Raw genomic sequence first — 17023 nt, 5'->3', positions numbered from 1 at the left:
AAAATTTGCATTTAATTGCATTATATTCTGGCATTTTTGTTAACGCTTTTATTGAAAATCAAATAAAAATTAAACAAATAATAGAATAAATTAAATCAAATCATTTGACATAAAAACGTGAAATAAATGTTGGTATCTGATCTGATTTCTATATATGTATAAAATAAAATATATAAGTCATTAACAAACGGTTCTCTTGGTCCGATCTCTTAACATTTCAGTTGATATTTGGATTTTGGCTTGGATTCACTGATATCTTCTCTTATTACTGTGTATCATTTATTTTTGCAATTCATGTTACTGGGGGCATTATTGCCCCAATTGCACGTGAACGTGACCGTATTCGATCAGTTCTAGGTATAAATTTATTCATTTTAAATTCGTTCGAAAAAGCTTTAAGTAATTTCGAGCATGTAATATTTGAAAACTAAAAGTATATTGTATTGTATTTAAAATGGACTTCAGTTCTTGTTTTATTTTTGTGGAGACTTTGGTCTCTTGGTTTGGAATATCATTCAGTCTTTTCGATCTTTAATCATATATATGTATATATAGGTGTATTTGCATCACCTTAGCATGGCCTTTGTAAGGGCTAGATCAATTATTCGGCTAGCTTTTTTTTTTTTGTAAACTATAACAAACAAAATCATCGTGTATACATAAACAAAAATATAATAACATAAAAGTGCAACATTGAAAACAAAATATTTCATATTTTCAGTTTTTGTTGGTTGTTTTTTTGTTTTGTTTTGGTTTTTTGTTACTTTTCATTTTAATAGTGTTGTGTTTGATTTAATATTACCACCATTGACAAATCCATTCTTGTTCGTTTCCTTCACACTTGATAAGCGATATTAAACGCTATCAACGCTATATTGTTAACTTTGCTTTCTCAGTCCTGTAAAAAAACAACTAAATGCTACAGTTTATATGGTAAAGTGCGGCAAAAGGGCCGACCTTTGGGATTAATGCCGAACTCAGCAGCTTCTTAAGTTTTTATGGAACAAAATATATGGAACAGTATCACAGATAAAAATCTTTCAAATCGGACCAACATAATCAAATAGAACTTAGTGATAATTTTTGTTTGTTGCTTGCTGAGTTCATCATGAGCTAAAAATGTTTGTATATAGTATATTGTTTTGGCTTCAATCTTAACTTACCAAAGAATGATTAAATAGATTTAATATTCGTTTTGTTTGTACTTAAAGCTTTCTCAATTGTCAATCTCTCTTGATTCAGATATATATCTAATTGAATGAGTTTTTTCAGAATAATCAGAAATTTAATCGCGACACTAGGGACTGAATCGTAGAACATTTCAAAGCGTATTGCATTATCTTTCTTTTTTCAGATTTGACTTTTTGTGGTGTTCTTGTTTTCTTCTTGGTATATATCTTTTTTTTGCACTTGAGTTTTCGTTTTGATCGATCTCAATATATATATATATTTTGTTGGTAAATACTTAATACTTGAGGGTTGAGTTTTTCGTTATCTCTGATAAGTCTTGGTTTGTGTGCTTGTAGTTTTCTGCGCTGCTTCGCTTCGTGAATATTTCAGTCTTTTCTTTTCGTTTCTTACTTTTTTTTTTTTTAAGTGTTTGCACTCAATATTTGATTTTCGATTTTTGGTTTCTTTTGGCTTATTTATTTAAACAGAATAGTATATAGTATTTGTTTTTTGTTTTGTTTTTGAAATAATAATATGTACGTGTAAATAAGTTTAATGCATTACACACATTTTTGAACATTATTTTATTGACTTTGATAATTGTTATGATTTTTGCATCTTTTGCTAATATATTTGCTTGTATATTTCGTCACTTTTCCTCAGGCTTACTTGATAAGAGTTACATATAATTACGTGCTTTTTTTTAGTTTTGCTTAAATTGTGGCTACGGTGAAATTGGTTTTGTTTTTTTTTATTATTTCTGGGAGGGAGAAACAAAAAAAAAAACGAATAAGAAATAAAGGTTCTGGCCTTTGTCAATCTTGCAAAATCATAGCCGATTCCAGATGATGCATTATCATTGTATGCTTTGGGGTTTGTTTCAGTTGTGGGGGTTTTTGAGCTTATCAACTAAAATCTATACATCCGATTCTATTCTTCTGTATGACATGACATGATTTACAATATAAATTTAGTTTTATTTCAGTTCTATCCAGTGTGATTCGGATCGCGACTGTCATTGTGGCATTCTGTTTTTTTTTTTTTTCAGCTTATGTAAAAAATATGAATCTATAAACATACTTTGGTCACACACTTGAATTTGTAATTTATAAAAGAATCTAAGGTGGGGGAGGAGCACATACTATATTTTTTTTTTTCTTTCATTTTTGTAGGCTGGAGCACAGGGCTCCGTTTGTCCACTAACAAAACATTAAACAACAGGGGGAGCAGCATTTAGTTCGATTTTCATCGATTTAGCTGCGGATGCGGAAGAAACAAAGCAGAAAAGAAACAAACATTTTGGGGGAGAAATTTGATTCGATTCGGTTAAGGGGTAGAAGATTATGGAAAGAGACGCAGCAATTGTTTGGTTATGCTTAATTTCTAAAAAAAAGAAGAACTTTTATCCTTACGACTACAGTTATATATGTTAAGTGTATGTGTGTGTTTAAGGTGTGAGTGTGTGTGTGTGTTGGTATTTTTGTATTATATATATATATAGCAAATTAATTATGCATTAAACATATACTTCCTTCCTTCCTTCCCTTCCCTACCCTCCTGTTATACTCGTACATGATTTCTGTTTCTACTTTCTTGTTTTCTGCCCTTAAATCCCTTTTCTATTTGGTTACTTGGCCGACCATCATCGGAGCACGCGCAGCGTTTATTTGCTCTGTCTGGTTGGTGCCTGGCCACTAGGGTGCGGGTGAGGAGACGGGTATGCGGTTGTCTAGTAGTAAGCGGCGGCATTTGAATAGTTTTGCGAATAAGCCTGCGAGTCTGCAAGAAGATAGAGAGAGACACGGAAAAACAACGGGGGATGATGGCGGATACAAGCAGAGCGAGGAGTCACATACCATAGCCTGCATAGGCTCGCTCGTCGTAGCCAGCGGCGCTCTGCTGTCCATGCTGGCTGTAGTCCGTCTGGCCAGTCGCATTGTAATCCACAGCCGTGGATCCGTACTGCTGGCTATAGTCCTGGCTGTACGACGGATAGCGGGTATCCTGTTGTGCGGCATAGCCCGTTGAACTGTACGCAAACCAAAAATATTATTAGAATACATCTTAATTTGATTGGAGGAAGAACTCTAGAGACTAGAGGAAGCAACCCACTTGTAGCTCTGATACTGGCTCTGATCGTACTCGGTGCCATGGGTGGCGTAGCTGCTGCTGGCCGGCGCACTTGTCTGAGATGTGTGCGCTGCATAGCTGCTGCTGTTCTGGCCATAGCCATTGTAGCCCTGCTGCGAGGTCGATGTGCTGTAGCTGCTCTGCGCATAAGGATCGACCTGCTGTGTCTGGTCGTGGGTCTGATAGCCGCCATGGTGGCTGCAGCCAGGAAACGTTGGGCGTTAGTAGTGTTTAGCGATCCCCTGATGTAAATATTACCTTTGAGCCGATGAATGATGACTGGGGGCCGAGCCGTAGGATGACTGCGAGGACATACCGCCACCACCGCCGCCCATATGCTGCTGAGAGTTATGATATTTGGGTGTCATGGGCCGCTGGCCGTAGGGACCACCCTCGTAGCGTCCACGCTTTGGACCAGGACCACCGGGTGCGCCACGTTTGAGAGCTGGTACCGGTGCAATTTGTGTATTGGGATTATGTGCCTGATGGTGATGCATGGGTGGCCGACTCATACCTTGATTGTACCCGCCTCGGCCACGGGGTGCCCCACGTCGTGGCATTTGTCCGTGATCGCCCCCAGGACCACCGCCCATGGAGCTGCTGTGATGGGAATGCGGACCACCGTACATGCCGCCGCCGCCTCCACTGCCATTCATATGGGGATTATAACCACCGCCGCGACCGCGTCCACTGAATGGACCGCCACGTCCACGCCCGCGTCCCAGGTATGGTGGAGGCCCTCCTCCTCCACCACCATTGCTGCCTGGAGCACTGCTGCTATGTGAGTTGTTGGACACAGATGCTGGCGCCGCGGCCTGGGCATCTGTGGTCTCCTGCTCTCCGGCAGCTTCGCCGGCCTGTGACTCTCCCGTTGTGGCTGTTGTTGGCACGGGCGACACCGTCTTGTTATTGTCGGCACCTGTGTGTTGTTTGGGAGCTGCTTACGACCGTATAAATGGGTTTTACATTGTGTTCATTATGTTCTAAGATATCTATGATAGCAAATCATATCGTGAGGGGAGCTGTGCACTTACGTTGTTGGTACATGAGCGGGCGTCCTCCTCGCATGCCCATCGGAGCGCCGCCGCGAGGCTGGTAACCGCCGCGTCCTTGATAGCCCATTCCCCCTCTGGGTCCTCGCATGCCGCGTGGAGGGCCCGGCATCATTCCCTGCATTCCTGGCGGTCCACCGCCCATTCCGCCGCGCATGCCACCCATAAAGTGTCCGCGACCACCGCGTCCCCGGCCACGGTCAAATCCGCCGCGCATGGGAGCGCCTCCCCCGCGTCCGCGAAAGCCACCGCCACGTGGGCCACCAACCGACGGGGATGATACCTGTGCTCCTTCCATGCTCCTCGTCCTATCTATTATTTTATTATCGCACAAAAACACCAGCACTGGGACACACACACACAGTCACACGCAGAAACACACACAGTCGCGGGACTCGGACGCACACTGCAGCAGCACGAATGAGAAGAAGAAGAACAGAAATGCCGGAGATTGCGATTTCCAAGCGTTTATAGCATGCAACTGAGATAATGCAACTGTGACGAATCGCTCTTATGTGCTGCAGCACACTCTAACCACTTTTGTCAATCGTTTATCTGTATTAACTTATTTAACTAAACATATTTGGGAGTCTACGCGTTTTTGTCTGCAGTTTTTTGTGAAAAAATATGGCGGCGACTATTGATTTTTGTTGTAGTCAGTGTGCCCGCTGATTTATTTTTATATAATACCGTAAATATACCGATGAATTATAATGTGAGCCAATGTTCGTTCGTTTGGATCTTTAGATCTGGATCTTGTGGCAGCGCAGCGGTAGAAATTTTAGATGGCAGGTATAAGGCATATAAGCCGTCTAGAAGCCATTGTTTTAAAACAAATAAATGGAATCACAGCTCTTGGACTGATTGGTCCCATCTCTATGGTGCTGCTAAGTGACCGTACGCTGGTATTTAGCCGCTTTCCGATTGCAGCCACACTAAGAACTAGGAAAATGGAAAACATAAGTTAAAGAAATTTGATTGGCAGATTTAGCAACAAATTGGTGAAAAGGACGTGCGAGCGACGTGACAAGATGCCTGGCAAAGTGGGTGTGAAAATCAAGGCGGCACGCAATTTGCCTGTCATGGACAAGAGCAGTGAAACGACGGACGCGTTTGTGGAAATAAAGCTAGCCTCGGTGACCCACAAAACGGACGTATTCCGCAAGAGCCTGAATCCCACATGGAACACAGACTGGTGTGTTGTTATGTGACCCCCAAAAACCCCCAAATCAATCATCATAATTCCCTGTGTGTCCTGTCATGTTTCAAGGTTTCGCTTCGAAGTGGATGATGCAGAGCTGCAGGATGAGCCGCTGCAGATACGACTGATGGACTACGATACGTATTCGGCCAACGATGCCATTGGCAAGGTGAACATTAGCTTGAATCCCTTGTGCCTGGAGAGCTCTAGTCAGGCGGTGCACGGCAAGGGCACTGTCCTCTCCGGTTGGATACCAGTCTTCGACACAATGCACGGAATACGTGGCGAAATCAATGTGATAGTCAAGGTGGATCTGTTCTCGGATGTCAACAAGTTTCGACAAAGTTCCTGCGGAATTCCCTTCTTCCACTGTGTGTACTGTTTTCTTGGTCCCCGAATTCTCAAGATTAATATCACATTTCCCTTTGCCTTTGCAGCCCAATGTGTTCCGTTTGGCTATCGCGCCCAGGTGATACATGGCTTTGTCGAGGAGCTGGTGGTCAACGACGATCCGGAGTATCAATGGATTGATAAAATACGCACACCACGCGCCTCCAATGAGGCGCGGCAAGTCGTCTTCCTGAAGCTGTCCGGCCAGGTGCAGCGTAGAATGGGCCTGAAGGCCATCAATATGGGTGCCAATGCCGTGATCGGCTACACCAAATGCTTTGACCTCGAGGGCGATGTGGGTGTGGTGGCGCGCGGCGTCGGCACAGCCGTCACCCTGATCAAGGACACCAGCAGCAGTCAGCCAAATAGCGCAGATGTAGTGCTCATAGAGGAGTGAGTATTCCACATTCCACATCCATTCAATTGGATAAATGGAATCCAAGTAATTTTAAGTGTTTTTTAATCTTCGTTTCGTAGTCGTTTTCTTAGGTGCGAGAAATGTGCCGACAATTCCAACAATGTTCTAAAGCAATTCTTCTCTTCTCTTGACCATTCTTTACCCCACACCAAAAAAAAAAAATCCAATCTTCGATAATGGTTCATCCACTCTCTCAAAATCTCTCTCTCTGTAACAACCTCTCGCTCCTTGTCGTATCGTTTTGCACGCACCAAACAAATATCGTTGTTGTTTTTTTCGTATCCTTTGTCGTATCGTGTTTTTGTGTTTTCACGCTCGCTCCCCTCCCATCTACGGCTCAAAGACTGGCTCAAAAGTATCTCGACTTTCTCAACTGTACGGGTGCGAGCACCGCAAGTCTGCCGCTGTCCGGACGAACGCCCCAGTATCGTCTCAATATATACAGGCAGCCCCGCTCGGTGCCCACTCCTGCTGCGGAGGCAGCAGCGGCAGCAACGCTATTCTATCTGGAAAGCGGCAGCAGCGACACAGAGGATGCGGATCTCATGCAGAACTTGATCAAGCAGGAGGACGAGCGTGGCGAACGGTGTCGCGAGAAGAAGCTAACGCATCGGATGCGCCGCCTAACCCTCTCCTCGCGCAATGTGTTCAGCGAGAAGTATGCCACGCTGATCAGACGCATCGAGCCGAAGATACCCGAGAATGCCACCCAATCGCTGAGCAGCATCTTTGGCGGCAGCGGCGGAGCAGCCACGGCACCGTCCAGCTTCCGGCAGCGGCGTCGCAGGTCGCGATTTCCCATGAACATGAAGGCCAGTCCCCCGAATATTGTGCGCTCCATAAGCAACGATACGGGCGTTCGTCCCAGCCATGTGGCGGCCAGCCAAAGCTTTCTGACTGTACCCGGACTGACGGAGTTTCAGGAGAATACGCGCTCAGCCCCGGACTTGCCGGTGGACGAGTTTCTTCAGCTGAAGAGCGGGCGCTCCTCTACGTACTCCACTGATTCGGAGGAGTCATTGCGATTGGCTTTGTTGGCACCTGGCAGCAACGGGGAGGAGTCCCTGGATGAGGAGAATCTGCAGGACAACTGGATTAGGCCGGGAGAGACACGCAGCTGTGAGAATAGTCAGCCGGATTTGGGCCCGAAGCACCACAACTTGCTGGAGGATTTGAGGGGTTTCTCGCGACGCCTGCAGCAGTTGATGCACCTCAAGCCAAAGAACAGTCCGCTCGAGCTGAAGCCCAAGCATCCGTCCTTTATGCTCTCAATGGAACGGAAGCCGTACTACAGTTCACATCCCGAGCTGCCGACCTGCTGCAGCGATGAGGCATGGCTGGGCTCCGGCCTGAGCACATCCTCCTCCATGCTGCAGCTGAATCATTTGCCGAGCTACGAGAAGATCATGCAGCGCAGTGTTTCATTCAATCATTTAGGCACAGGCACAGCAACAGGCTCAGCAACAGCCACTGCACTGCCGATGCTAGATGAAGTAGCAGCACCTTTGCCTTTGCCTCTGCCTCCTGTACCACCGAACACGTTGCTGCTGAATGCACCAGAGCTGCGTGTTTGCCCCTCGACCCCCACACCCCAGACACCCACAAAGTCCGAGCTACTAGACTCCACCTACTCCTCCGCCTTTGATTTTAATCCTTTTGTTATTGTTGCCAAATTAGATCATTCTGTAAATATCTCTAATAGTACTAACCTTAGTAACAACAATAATGAACCATCATTGCTTGCTCCATTTGCCATACAAAAACAACAACAACTACGACAACAACAACAACCTAGGTCCAGCACTGACATCCAACAGCAGACAGTAGCAGGAGGAGGAGCAGGAGCAGGAGCAGCCGCTCAAGCCACACCACCACCACCACCAGCAACTGCAACTGGAACATCAGGCTGGCGCCTACCCTCGCCAGTGAACAGCAGTCGCCTTAAGATGACGCCCAGTCCATCCAAGAGCGGTATATCGGCGGCAACAAATGCAGACAGTGCTTCCACATCGACCGCATCGACGGCCACCACCATGGTGCCGGCCACCGTTGGAGAGATCTGTCGTCGCTCCTCCGACTCCGATTTGAGTGTCACACCGAAAGGTATGTCCCGGGGAGAGTCTGGATAATTGGGTAACTACTACAAGTTAGGGCTCTAGGCTAAGCACCCATCAGACACCCTGCCATTTGCCATCTGCCACCTAGTACTACTGCTGCTGTTGCTGCTGCCACTTATGTGTGTGTGTGTTAGCTCCTCTGTCTTTGAGTAACTTTCAGTAACAGATAAACGTCTCTTTCAACGTTCTCTCCTTGCGTCTGCCGCTGCACACCACCAACACAGGCATAGCCTTTGCATTCCTTCATCGTAAGCGTAAGTAGCTGGCTCCCTCTGCCTAACTAACTCACTCGATGTCCATTCTCGATGTTAATTGTGTGTCGTGTCTAAGTGTGCCTGCCTGCCTCTCTGCCTCCTTCTGTATCACTGTGTATCTCTCTGTCTCTCTGGTTATTCGTTGTGTTCTCCTCAATCCCATCACAAACTGTCTCTTGCGAATGCTTCATCCGTTTATCCGATTTACAACCATATATATATATTTGTTCCTAAACTAAGATCATTTTAATTAACGTCAGAGTGAGGCTGTGCCAGGGCTCTTTTCGTCTCAATGGAAATAAATGTATCCATTCGCTTATGGAAAATTTGTGCAGCGAATCAACGTTATATGAAGAATCATTTCCAGAAGAATGTGCACGCAAGTGCCCTAGTGGAGTAGAGCTGAAGAAGCGGCAAGAATCTCAAGAGGACTGAATTGTGATCATCATAAATTACCACAAGAAATTCTTTAGCTGTGAAACTTTGTCGCGTGTAAATTGTAAAAAATTGTATTAGAAGTTGCTCAAGGCGACACCAAGCCAGAAAGAAACGCAAAGCGACCGAGTTGCGCTGCTGCATGACGCGTGTTCGAATACATGTAGGACAGGTGGAGTTAAATGAAGTGTTTTATGTACTAAGTAACGATTTAAGCAGTTAACTTTCAATCACTACATATCCCCACCATTTTCTGAGAATCCCCCACCCCACTCTTAAGTCTTAAGATAACTCTGTAAATATACATAAATGTGTTCAGCCTTTGCTCCTATTCTATCAACCGTCAAATGGAAGTGATACGATCCCACCAGCGATATATTTGATTGATATCTTGGCTCTGCTTCAAATTCAATTCACAGGAAACTCAATTTGTGTGGCCAGCGAGCGACTGGTGGCCGCCACGGCAATGATGCGTCTAACGCAGCCCGCTGTCGGCGCCAAGGCAGGCACCGCCGCGGATAGCCTGGACATGCTGGAGTATCCGTTTCTGACCATGACAAAATACCCAACGGGCTTCATCCTCCACCTGGGTGCAACAGTGGCGGCCAGTTCGGTGAAGTTGCTGGAGCGTGTGCCTAATCCGGATGAGCCAGAAGTGCGGGACAGCTGGTGGACGGAGTTGCGCATGGAGATCCGTTCGCATGCCCGTTCCCTGGGCTGTAATGTGGTCCTGGGCTATGCGGAGACGACAACCATATCGTAAGGGGATCCCGCTACCAAACTATCCATAAATAATCCTCATAAACATCATCCTGTGACTGCTTGCAGCGACGATGTCTGTGTTTTATCTGCCACTGGAACTGCGGCCGTCATCAACATGGTCTTCAATCGTTCGGTCTCGCAAACCGATCTCTACGCCATGTCCAAGGCCACGACGGGCAACGCCATGTCCAATTCCCTGGAGGAGGCAAATGGCAGCAGCAGCGGAGAGCCGAGTGCCAGCAAGGACAGCGGCTCGGTGGGCACGGGCAACAGTTCGGGGGGCAAGCGTTATGGCATGCCGCCGCTAAATGGTCCGCGCAACGCCTGTGCCATCTGCCACATACCGTACAACCTCAGCTCGGTGCCGTTCAATGTGAAGATGAAGAAGTGCGCCATTTGCCGCAAGGGACGCGTGCCAGATGTTTTGCTTGCCACGCTGGAGGTGCCCGAGTACATGCAGGTCACTGGACGCGGTTGCTTCATGCAGGCCCAGGTGGTGCGCGCCAAGCGGGATCTGCGGGCTGCCGAGCTGAATGCCAAGGAGATATCCGATGGTCTGCCATTTCTGGAGTACGAACTGCACCGCGTGCTGATCAACAAGCTCAAGGCCAAGGGCATGAATGCCATCTTCGGACTGCGCACTCAGGTGGCCATTGGTGAGCGCATGATAGCGTTAATAGCCACGGGCACGGCACTCTTCCTCACGGCCCTGCCAGTGCCGCAGGTGCCGAAAATTGTCGCCGGCACCTCGTGGACGGACAAGCAGAAGCTAAATGAGCTGCAAAAGAAACTGCAGGAGACGTTCGAGCGCAATCAGGAGATCTATCAGCTGAAGAGCTTGGATCCCGACCTGGCCGCGAATACGGCAACGGCAACGGGAGCCTCTGGTGGCGCCACTGGCGATAAGCAGTCGGACACAGACGATTCGGATGAGGAGGAAATGAACGAAATCGATTTGAATTGCGGCAACAAAGAGCTCTGTGTACTGGAGGTGGATGATATAGAGGATCTGGAGATTATATCGCTGCTCATGGAACCGTATCCCCCCGAGGGCTTTCACGTGGTCAACACACAGCAGGTGCCGGGCATGCACGAAATGGATGCGGTGAAGAATCTACAGATGTTCACGCAAGTGTGGCGCGCACGTCTTGAGGTTGGGCAGAGTGTCAATGGGTTTCCCAAGCACTTTCAGCGGTGAGTGGTTGAGTGGGGCGTGTCGAGTGTCCCTTGAGTGTTCCCACTAAACTTGGCTCTCCCTTGTTCCCACAGTCTGCTGCAGACCATCTACTTTAAGCTGCGCACCATGATACCCTGTGCCATTTGCGATCTACGCTTTAGGCTGGAACTGCCCGAATCGGTAAGTGAGAGTAGCTTACTTCCTGATATGCAAACTACATATATTCCTGTGACTTTAGGATCAAATTCAACTTCTGGTCACTGGCATGGCCATGGGACTGAGCGATGCCAATAAAATGAAATATCGTCGACGACCGGCGCAACTGCAACAGCAGCAGAATGGCTTCCATGAGGCTGCCACAATAGTGCATGAGGCTCATTCACAGCCAGAGCTGACAAATGGCAAACGAATGCTGCAGGAAGAGGATTATATTTTCCCGCTGGACGAGGATCAAATGGTGGACACACCGACACCAACCAGCACGGCCATACCGCCGTTTGGCATGAGCTCGTTCAAAATGCGCAAAACATCGCCATCACGTCTCGGCCAGCTCGCGTCGGGATTGACGCCGTCCTCCACAGGTGTCAAGTCGCTGAACTTGGGCACAGCAGTCAACAGGAATCGATATGTAAGTCTGTAGACATTGCAGACTGTAATGGAAGCTAATTAGTTCTCTCGATATGTTTCGTTGATTCCCAGTTCCCATTGCGCGATCGCTATGGCGTGGATTTAACGCCGCTGAGTTTTATACCCGGCGGCCGCATTGAAAAGTATTTGGGTAACCTGAACTTCTTCTTTATACGGGAGAGCACTTCCATACGCGAAATAGGCGGCATTAGTGGCTTTGTGCATGGCTTCATCACCGAACTGCTGGCAGTGGTGCGGGCCCACATAGCATCGTTGGGTGGCAATGCCATGGTCTCCTTCTACATCACCGAACTGATTTTGTTCGACAATCAGCACAAGAATCAGGTAAGCAGCCGCCCGCCCAGTGCCCAGTTCATTTTTATTAACTCTCTCTTTTCTTGGTTTAGGGCCAGTGCTTGATTAGCATTGGTGGCGATGCCGTTTATGTTAGCTATTATTCCGATGACTGATATAAGCGCCTGAGGGGCATCTAGCGTTTGTTCTACGCTAATCGCCCTAAAAGTCTCTGCTGCTGATGCCAACTCTCTCTCTGTCTCTCCCTATTTGTCTGTCTCTCTATTTGCTTACGCATTGGTCGGATCTGTGTCCCATGCCTAGGCGCTGCTCTAGTTCACATTTATCAAGTACTTACACAGTTGGCTCTCTCTTAACGCGCTTTAGCGGATGCAATATTCGAACTGTGACGAAACGTTCTTTTTACTTAACTTAGTAGTTTGAATTTATTTTTTTGGTCTTTGTTATAATTGTTTGCCCTACAAATGTTTTTAGTGTTTAAAGTTTAAACAAAAACCAATCGCAATTTCTGTACATAGTGGATGTTTATTGAATTTAGAACACAATACACACGATACAAGGATACATACATATATGATATATGATGGCATATGATATACGACGACACGATATATACAACTTGTTGCAACACCTAAAACACATGACACTCTTGGAGCCTCCCGTTGTATCTGTATCTGTACAGAAGAGGCCCGCCTAGACGACAGCATATGTAAAATACAATACACACAACATACACACACAAATATTTGCAAATAAAACCTTTGCTCAATTAGTTAGTTTAAGCTACGACCTTGGGCTTAATTGGGCGTCGTGGAGAGCAGCACAAACATCACCCAGAGATGCAGCAGCGCCACATACACAATCACAGAGACACGCATCATGGGATAGCGGCGCAGAAAGGTGCCCACGCGTATGCCAACCGAGTCGGCCTGGCGCAGGGCACGCTTGAAGCGACGCGCCACACGATTATCAAACGGACTGGGATGCATCAGTACCGGGAACTGTGCCTTGGCTGTGGAATTGAATTGAATTAATATAATGATACAAAAAAAACCGATTCGAATGAGAGCTACCCACCATCATCTGTGTGATTCGACAGCATGCTGTTGCGGCTTCCCCGCTGGCTCTCGATCTGCACCATATGCTGATTCTGCTGGATTTGACTCTGAATATTCTCGTGCTGAATGCGCAGAGCATTCCTCTCGCCCGTCACGCGCTCCAACAGGCTCTGCCGCTCGACCAGCGACTGTGTGAGGGCCTTCAGTCGGCTCTCGTAGTCATTCTTGGCACTGGTGTGGGTATCACCGCTGAGGCGTTGGCGCAGTTGCTGCACCTGTTGCTCCCGTTCCTGCAGGCGAGTGGCGGCGGCGGCCATCTGATTGCTGAGCTGCTGCCGCATCGAGGCCAGCTCCTGGGTGAGCATGCGCTGTTCGGACTCTGCGGTTAGACTGTATTCGCGTGCCTGTCGCAGCTCTTTGGCCACAGATTCCTCCCGCTGACGCGCAGAGCTAAGCTCCAGTTCGCGTTGCTTCTCCTGGACCACGTTGTCCTCCAGCTGCAGGCGCATTTTGTGCACTTCTTCGTAGGCATGCTCCAGCTCCTGTTTGAGAGCATCGTATTCGATTTGCAGGAGACGGCTCTCACTGTCCTTGGCCTCTCCATTCGCCTCTTCTGTGGGCTTCGCCTTCAGCTCTGCTATCAGGGCATCCTTGGCCTGGAGCGCCCGCTGGGCCTTGGTGCGGTACTCGTGCAACTCGAGCCGATGCTGCTCCGTTTCCTTTGTCTGCATCTGCAGTTTGTGGGCAGCGCTCATGTATTCCTGCTGCAACTTGGCCAGATTCGTTTCCAGCTCCGAGATGGAGTGCACATACGCCATGTGTGCGGTGTGGGCCTCGTTCAGGTCGTGCACAGCCTTGTCCCGCTCCTCAGACAGTCTCTGTGCGAGCGTCTCCAGCTCTTGGGCGCGCTCTTGCAGTGCCAAGTTCTCGCTGTCGTGGTTCAGCTCGTGTAGCCGCAGACGCAGCTCATCCCGCTCGGCGGTGATTTCGTTCAGGGCTATCTTGAAGGCCGCCAATTCATGTGTGTCCATGGCACTGCCATAGCTATCCGGATTCGTGGAGAAGCTGGCAGATGTGGTCATCCGCTTGCTCAGTTCCTTGGTCACCACGGAGGCGCCTTGATCGCTCTTTACGCTGGACGCATTGCTGGCGCTGGCACTCGATCGCTTCGCTGGCGACAGTGTCGACTTCAGGGACAAGGAATTGGTGCTGCTGGTCTGCATACTCTTCTTCATCGCATTCAGAGGTTCACCGGTGGCGGCCGCTGTCGCTTCCAGCTGCAGGGCCGTTGCCGCATTCTGGTCGATTTTGTTCAGAATATTCTCGGCCTTGTCCGCCAATCCTGTGATCCAGGATGACATTTTAAACGAAAAAAAACTTTAAAACACGTAAACAAAAAATTTCATTGCGCGCCAGGGCTGCAAAACTGTTGTTGTAACATGAAGAATGTCTTCGATACATGTGGAATATATAAAACAGGAGTACGCACTCACAACGAAGAAAGCGAAAAAAGATAGCGTCCCGATTTGAGAGAGCGTATGGATGTTTCGATACCTTATTTTGAGATATTGAATAAATGTAACAGCCCTAAAACAGTGATAAGATTATAATTATCGACGAAAACGAAAATATCGGTATCGACAGCATAGATGGTTTTGCAGCCCTAGCTGGTGCCAGCTGATCCGTCGAATATTTTTTGCAAATTTTGTTTGAATTGTTTGAATGTCGCTGCTCCGGAATATTTCAAACAGCTTTTGCAGCAGTTTTCGACGATATGCCAGCAGCGGCTGCACCATATACAGCCTCAGCTCGGGCCACGTCAAGTGTGGCGTCTCCGTGATACGCGTCTCCGGTCCACAGACAAAGAGGGCCCTCCGCGCCATAGTTGGATGCAATGAGTACGAGCCGAAGGCGCGGCAGGCGTATCTGAAGTCATTTTTCCATCCCATCAGCAAGGAAATGATCGACAGGGGCCTGCTGCTGTGGTTTCCAGGTCCAGCCTCCTTCACCGGCGAGGATGCTTGCGAGTTTCAGGTGCACGGCTCCCTGGCAGTCATAGCAGCCATGCTGGACGCGCTTGGGCGGCTGGATGGACTGCGACCGGCGGAGCCTGGAGAGTTCACGAAGCGTGCTTTCTTTGGCGGCAAACTGGACCTAACAGAGGTCGAGGGTCTGGCGGATCTCATTCACGCCGAGACCGAGGCACAAAGGAAGCAAGTGAGATTCTCGGATAACAGCTAATGGACATGCACTGACATGCTCCGTTCTCCCTTTCAGGCACTGCTGCAGAGCACGGGCGCATTGGGCCGCCTATACAACAAGTGGCGGAAGCGTCTCATCCGATGTGCCGCCCACCTGGAGGCCTACATAGACTTTGCCGAAGAGGAGCAAATTGAGGGCGGCGTCATACTGCAGCTAACCAAGGAACTGAAGGCTGTGAGAGGCGAGATTCGCGACCATTTGAATGACCAGCGCCAGGGCGAACTGCTGCGTGATGGTGTGCGCACCGTCATCGTCGGTGCGCCCAATGTGGGCAAGAGCAGTCTGCTGAATCTGCTCTGCCAGCGCTCCGTTTCGATTGTGACCGATCAGGCGGGCACGACGCGTGACATTATAGAGACGATGCACAACTTTGGCGGATACCCGGTGATATTTTCCGACACGGCCGGCCTGCGGAGGCACACAGCGGACAGCATAGAACGCGAGGGGATGAAAAGAGCAAAGAAATGTCTCGCTGAATCCGATTTAATACTGCTGCTGACCGATGCCATGGCCGTAAAGCAGCTGGACAGCAACGAGACGGTGGCTGGCTATGTGGAGAGCTATCTGAAGGATTTGGATATTTCCACGGATCTGTGTAGCGGAAAGCGAGTGCAGCTGGTGGCCAACAAAACCGACACCCTATCAGCGGAGGAGTGCCAGCGGCTGGACAAGCTCAGCAGCGTTCTGTCCATCTCTTGCCATCAGCCCGCCAATATGCCCACATTCCTCGGCGCGCTCGAGCAGCAGCTGCAGGAGCTCTGCGGCACACCGCGCGCCGAGCATCCGCGCATCACAAACGCACGCTACCGTCAACAACTGGAGCGCTGCATCGAGAACATTGATATATTTCTGAGAGATTACAAGCCGGATGTTTTCCCCGACATGGCCATTGCAGCTGCAAAGCTTCGCAATTCTGTACGCTGCATTGAACGGATCACGGGTCACGTCAGCTGCGAAGACATACTCGACGTCGTATTCAAAGACTTTTGTATTGGTAAATGACTTGATATTACAATAGATTATGTATGTAGCCCCTAAGCGCAAAGTCTGCAATAATTTATAAATAAAAGTATTTGAAATTCAATTTAAAAATTCTCAACTAACTGCGATGGGCAGCAGGGTTTCGTTTGCTGTTACTGCTAACAGCGTGCTGTAATGCGCGAGAAAATTCGATAGCGCTATTATCGATTGTTGACAAATTCAGCTGTCAGCTGAATCGGCGGCAGCTTCAAATTTGAAAATCCACACGAAGCAGAGCTTTTGTTTTTCGTTTCGCTAGGACTAGGTAAACACGATAGCATAGTTAATTGTACGTCGAATTATAGTTATTTTAATCGGGTAAATTTAGATTTAAACACACAAATTTCTTTGAAATTCATTTAAAATGATGATGGGCTATAAGATATATGTTGATGCGTGTCTATTCTTTATCGGTTGCAAACAATGTTCCTCATTTGTCTTCTCTTTACTTTTTCTTTTTCTTTTCCGTTTCCCTTTCTACTTTTACGTTCTTTTTGGGCTTTTTGAGGATTCGTCGTGGTGTGGGTTGGATTTTCGGCACCGGTCTGCTTGGCTTTGGTGGATTCTTGCGCTTCAAACGGCGCCAGTAGTCATAGTCCCTGGGACCCTTGATGGGCATATGGGGTATCTTTCGT

General features: G+C 48.1%; 4 protein-coding genes across 8 annotated transcripts; 2 read left to right on the top strand and 2 right to left on the bottom strand.

Annotated features, from left to right (window-relative positions):
- Positions 1–2723: 2723 nt before the first annotated feature.
- On the bottom strand, positions 2724–5001 carry LOC111067068 (RNA-binding protein FUS). Of its 4 annotated transcripts, none has more exons than XM_022356119.2 (6): positions 4335–5000; positions 3815–4219; positions 3559–3745; positions 3283–3498; positions 3027–3199; positions 2724–2949 (listed from the first exon to the last, which is right to left on the bottom strand). In XM_022356119.2, the coding sequence occupies exons 1-6, from the start codon at positions 4648–4650 to the stop codon at positions 2900–2902; spliced, it is 1347 nt and encodes a 448-aa protein (XP_022211811.2). In that variant the 5' UTR covers positions 4651–5000; the 3' UTR covers positions 2724–2899. The 4 variants fall into 4 exon arrangements, with proteins under 4 accessions (XP_022211811.2, XP_022211803.2, XP_022211795.2 ...); XM_022356111.2 differs by having other exon boundaries at positions 3815–4237; positions 4335–4999; XM_022356103.2 differs by having other exon boundaries at positions 3559–4219; positions 4335–5001.
- A 257-nt stretch (positions 5002–5258) lies between these two features.
- On the top strand, positions 5259–12830 carry LOC111067034 (C2 domain-containing protein 5). 2 transcript variants are annotated; one of them, XM_022356059.2, is made up of 10 exons: positions 5259–5547; positions 5623–5924; positions 5991–6336; positions 6705–8464; positions 9587–9926; positions 9996–11123; positions 11199–11286; positions 11345–11734; positions 11806–12078; positions 12141–12830. In XM_022356059.2, exons 1-10 carry the CDS (start codon positions 5384–5386, stop codon positions 12201–12203), a joined length of 4854 nt encoding a protein of 1617 aa, XP_022211751.2. In that variant the 5' UTR covers positions 5259–5383; the 3' UTR covers positions 12204–12830. The 2 variants fall into 2 exon arrangements, with proteins under 2 accessions (XP_022211751.2, XP_022211757.2); XM_022356065.2 differs by having other exon boundaries at positions 5264–5547; positions 8157–8464.
- LOC111067049 (golgin-84) lies at positions 12386–14584 on the bottom strand. The gene is made up of 2 exons (XM_022356074.2): positions 13126–14584; positions 12386–13060 (listed from the first exon to the last, which is right to left on the bottom strand). Exons 1-2 carry the CDS (start codon positions 14465–14467, stop codon positions 12846–12848), a joined length of 1557 nt encoding a protein of 518 aa, XP_022211766.2. The 5' UTR covers positions 14468–14584; the 3' UTR covers positions 12386–12845.
- A 167-nt stretch (positions 14585–14751) lies between these two features.
- LOC111067057 (tRNA modification GTPase GTPBP3, mitochondrial) lies at positions 14752–16440 on the top strand. Its single transcript, XM_022356087.2, has 2 exons — positions 14752–15323; positions 15384–16440. Exons 1-2 carry the CDS (start codon positions 14829–14831, stop codon positions 16368–16370), a joined length of 1482 nt encoding a protein of 493 aa, XP_022211779.2. The 5' UTR covers positions 14752–14828; the 3' UTR covers positions 16371–16440.
- The last annotated feature ends 583 nt before the right edge of the window (positions 16441–17023 follow it).

The sequence above is a fragment of the Drosophila obscura genome, unplaced genomic scaffold, assembly GCF_018151105.1.
Source record: "Drosophila obscura isolate BZ-5 IFL unplaced genomic scaffold, ASM1815110v1 contig_4, whole genome shotgun sequence".
Taxonomy (NCBI): domain Eukaryota; kingdom Metazoa; phylum Arthropoda; class Insecta; order Diptera; family Drosophilidae; genus Drosophila; species Drosophila obscura.
This window is presented reverse-complemented; position numbering and strand designations above follow the sequence as displayed.

What these genes read in the sequence shown, in the direction of transcription:
- LOC111067068 (XM_022356095.2), bottom strand. Translation starts at nt 4,650, where the DNA reads ATGGAAGGAGCACAGGTATCATCCCCGTCGGTTGGTGGCCCACGTGGC. An exon ending in CCCGCTCATGTACCAACAAC is followed by an intron (nt 4,238 to 4,334) that starts GTAAGTGCACAG and finishes GGTCGTAAGCAG; the next exon opens with CTCCCAAACAACACACAGGT. An exon ending in CATCATTCATCGGCTCAAAG is followed by an intron (nt 3,499 to 3,558) that starts GTAATATTTACA and finishes TCCTGGCTGCAG; the next exon opens with CCACCATGGCGGCTATCAGA.
- LOC111067034 (XM_022356059.2), top strand. Translation starts at nt 5,384, where the DNA reads ATGCCTGGCAAAGTGGGTGTGAAAATCAAGGCGGCACGCAATTTGCCT. An exon ending in CCCACATGGAACACAGACTG is followed by an intron (nt 5,548 to 5,622) that starts GTGTGTTGTTAT and finishes TCATGTTTCAAG; the next exon opens with GTTTCGCTTCGAAGTGGATG. An exon ending in CGGAATTCCCTTCTTCCACT is followed by an intron (nt 5,925 to 5,990) that starts GTGTGTACTGTT and finishes TTGCCTTTGCAG; the next exon opens with CCCAATGTGTTCCGTTTGGC.
- LOC111067049 (XM_022356074.2), bottom strand. Translation starts at nt 14,467, where the DNA reads ATGTCATCCTGGATCACAGGATTGGCGGACAAGGCCGAGAATATTCTG. An exon ending in GTCGAATCACACAGATGATG is followed by an intron (nt 13,061 to 13,125) that starts GTGGGTAGCTCT and finishes TCAATTCCACAG; the next exon opens with CCAAGGCACAGTTCCCGGTA.
- LOC111067057 (XM_022356087.2), top strand. Translation starts at nt 14,829, where the DNA reads ATGTCGCTGCTCCGGAATATTTCAAACAGCTTTTGCAGCAGTTTTCGA. An exon ending in CCGAGGCACAAAGGAAGCAA is followed by an intron (nt 15,324 to 15,383) that starts GTGAGATTCTCG and finishes TCTCCCTTTCAG; the next exon opens with GCACTGCTGCAGAGCACGGG.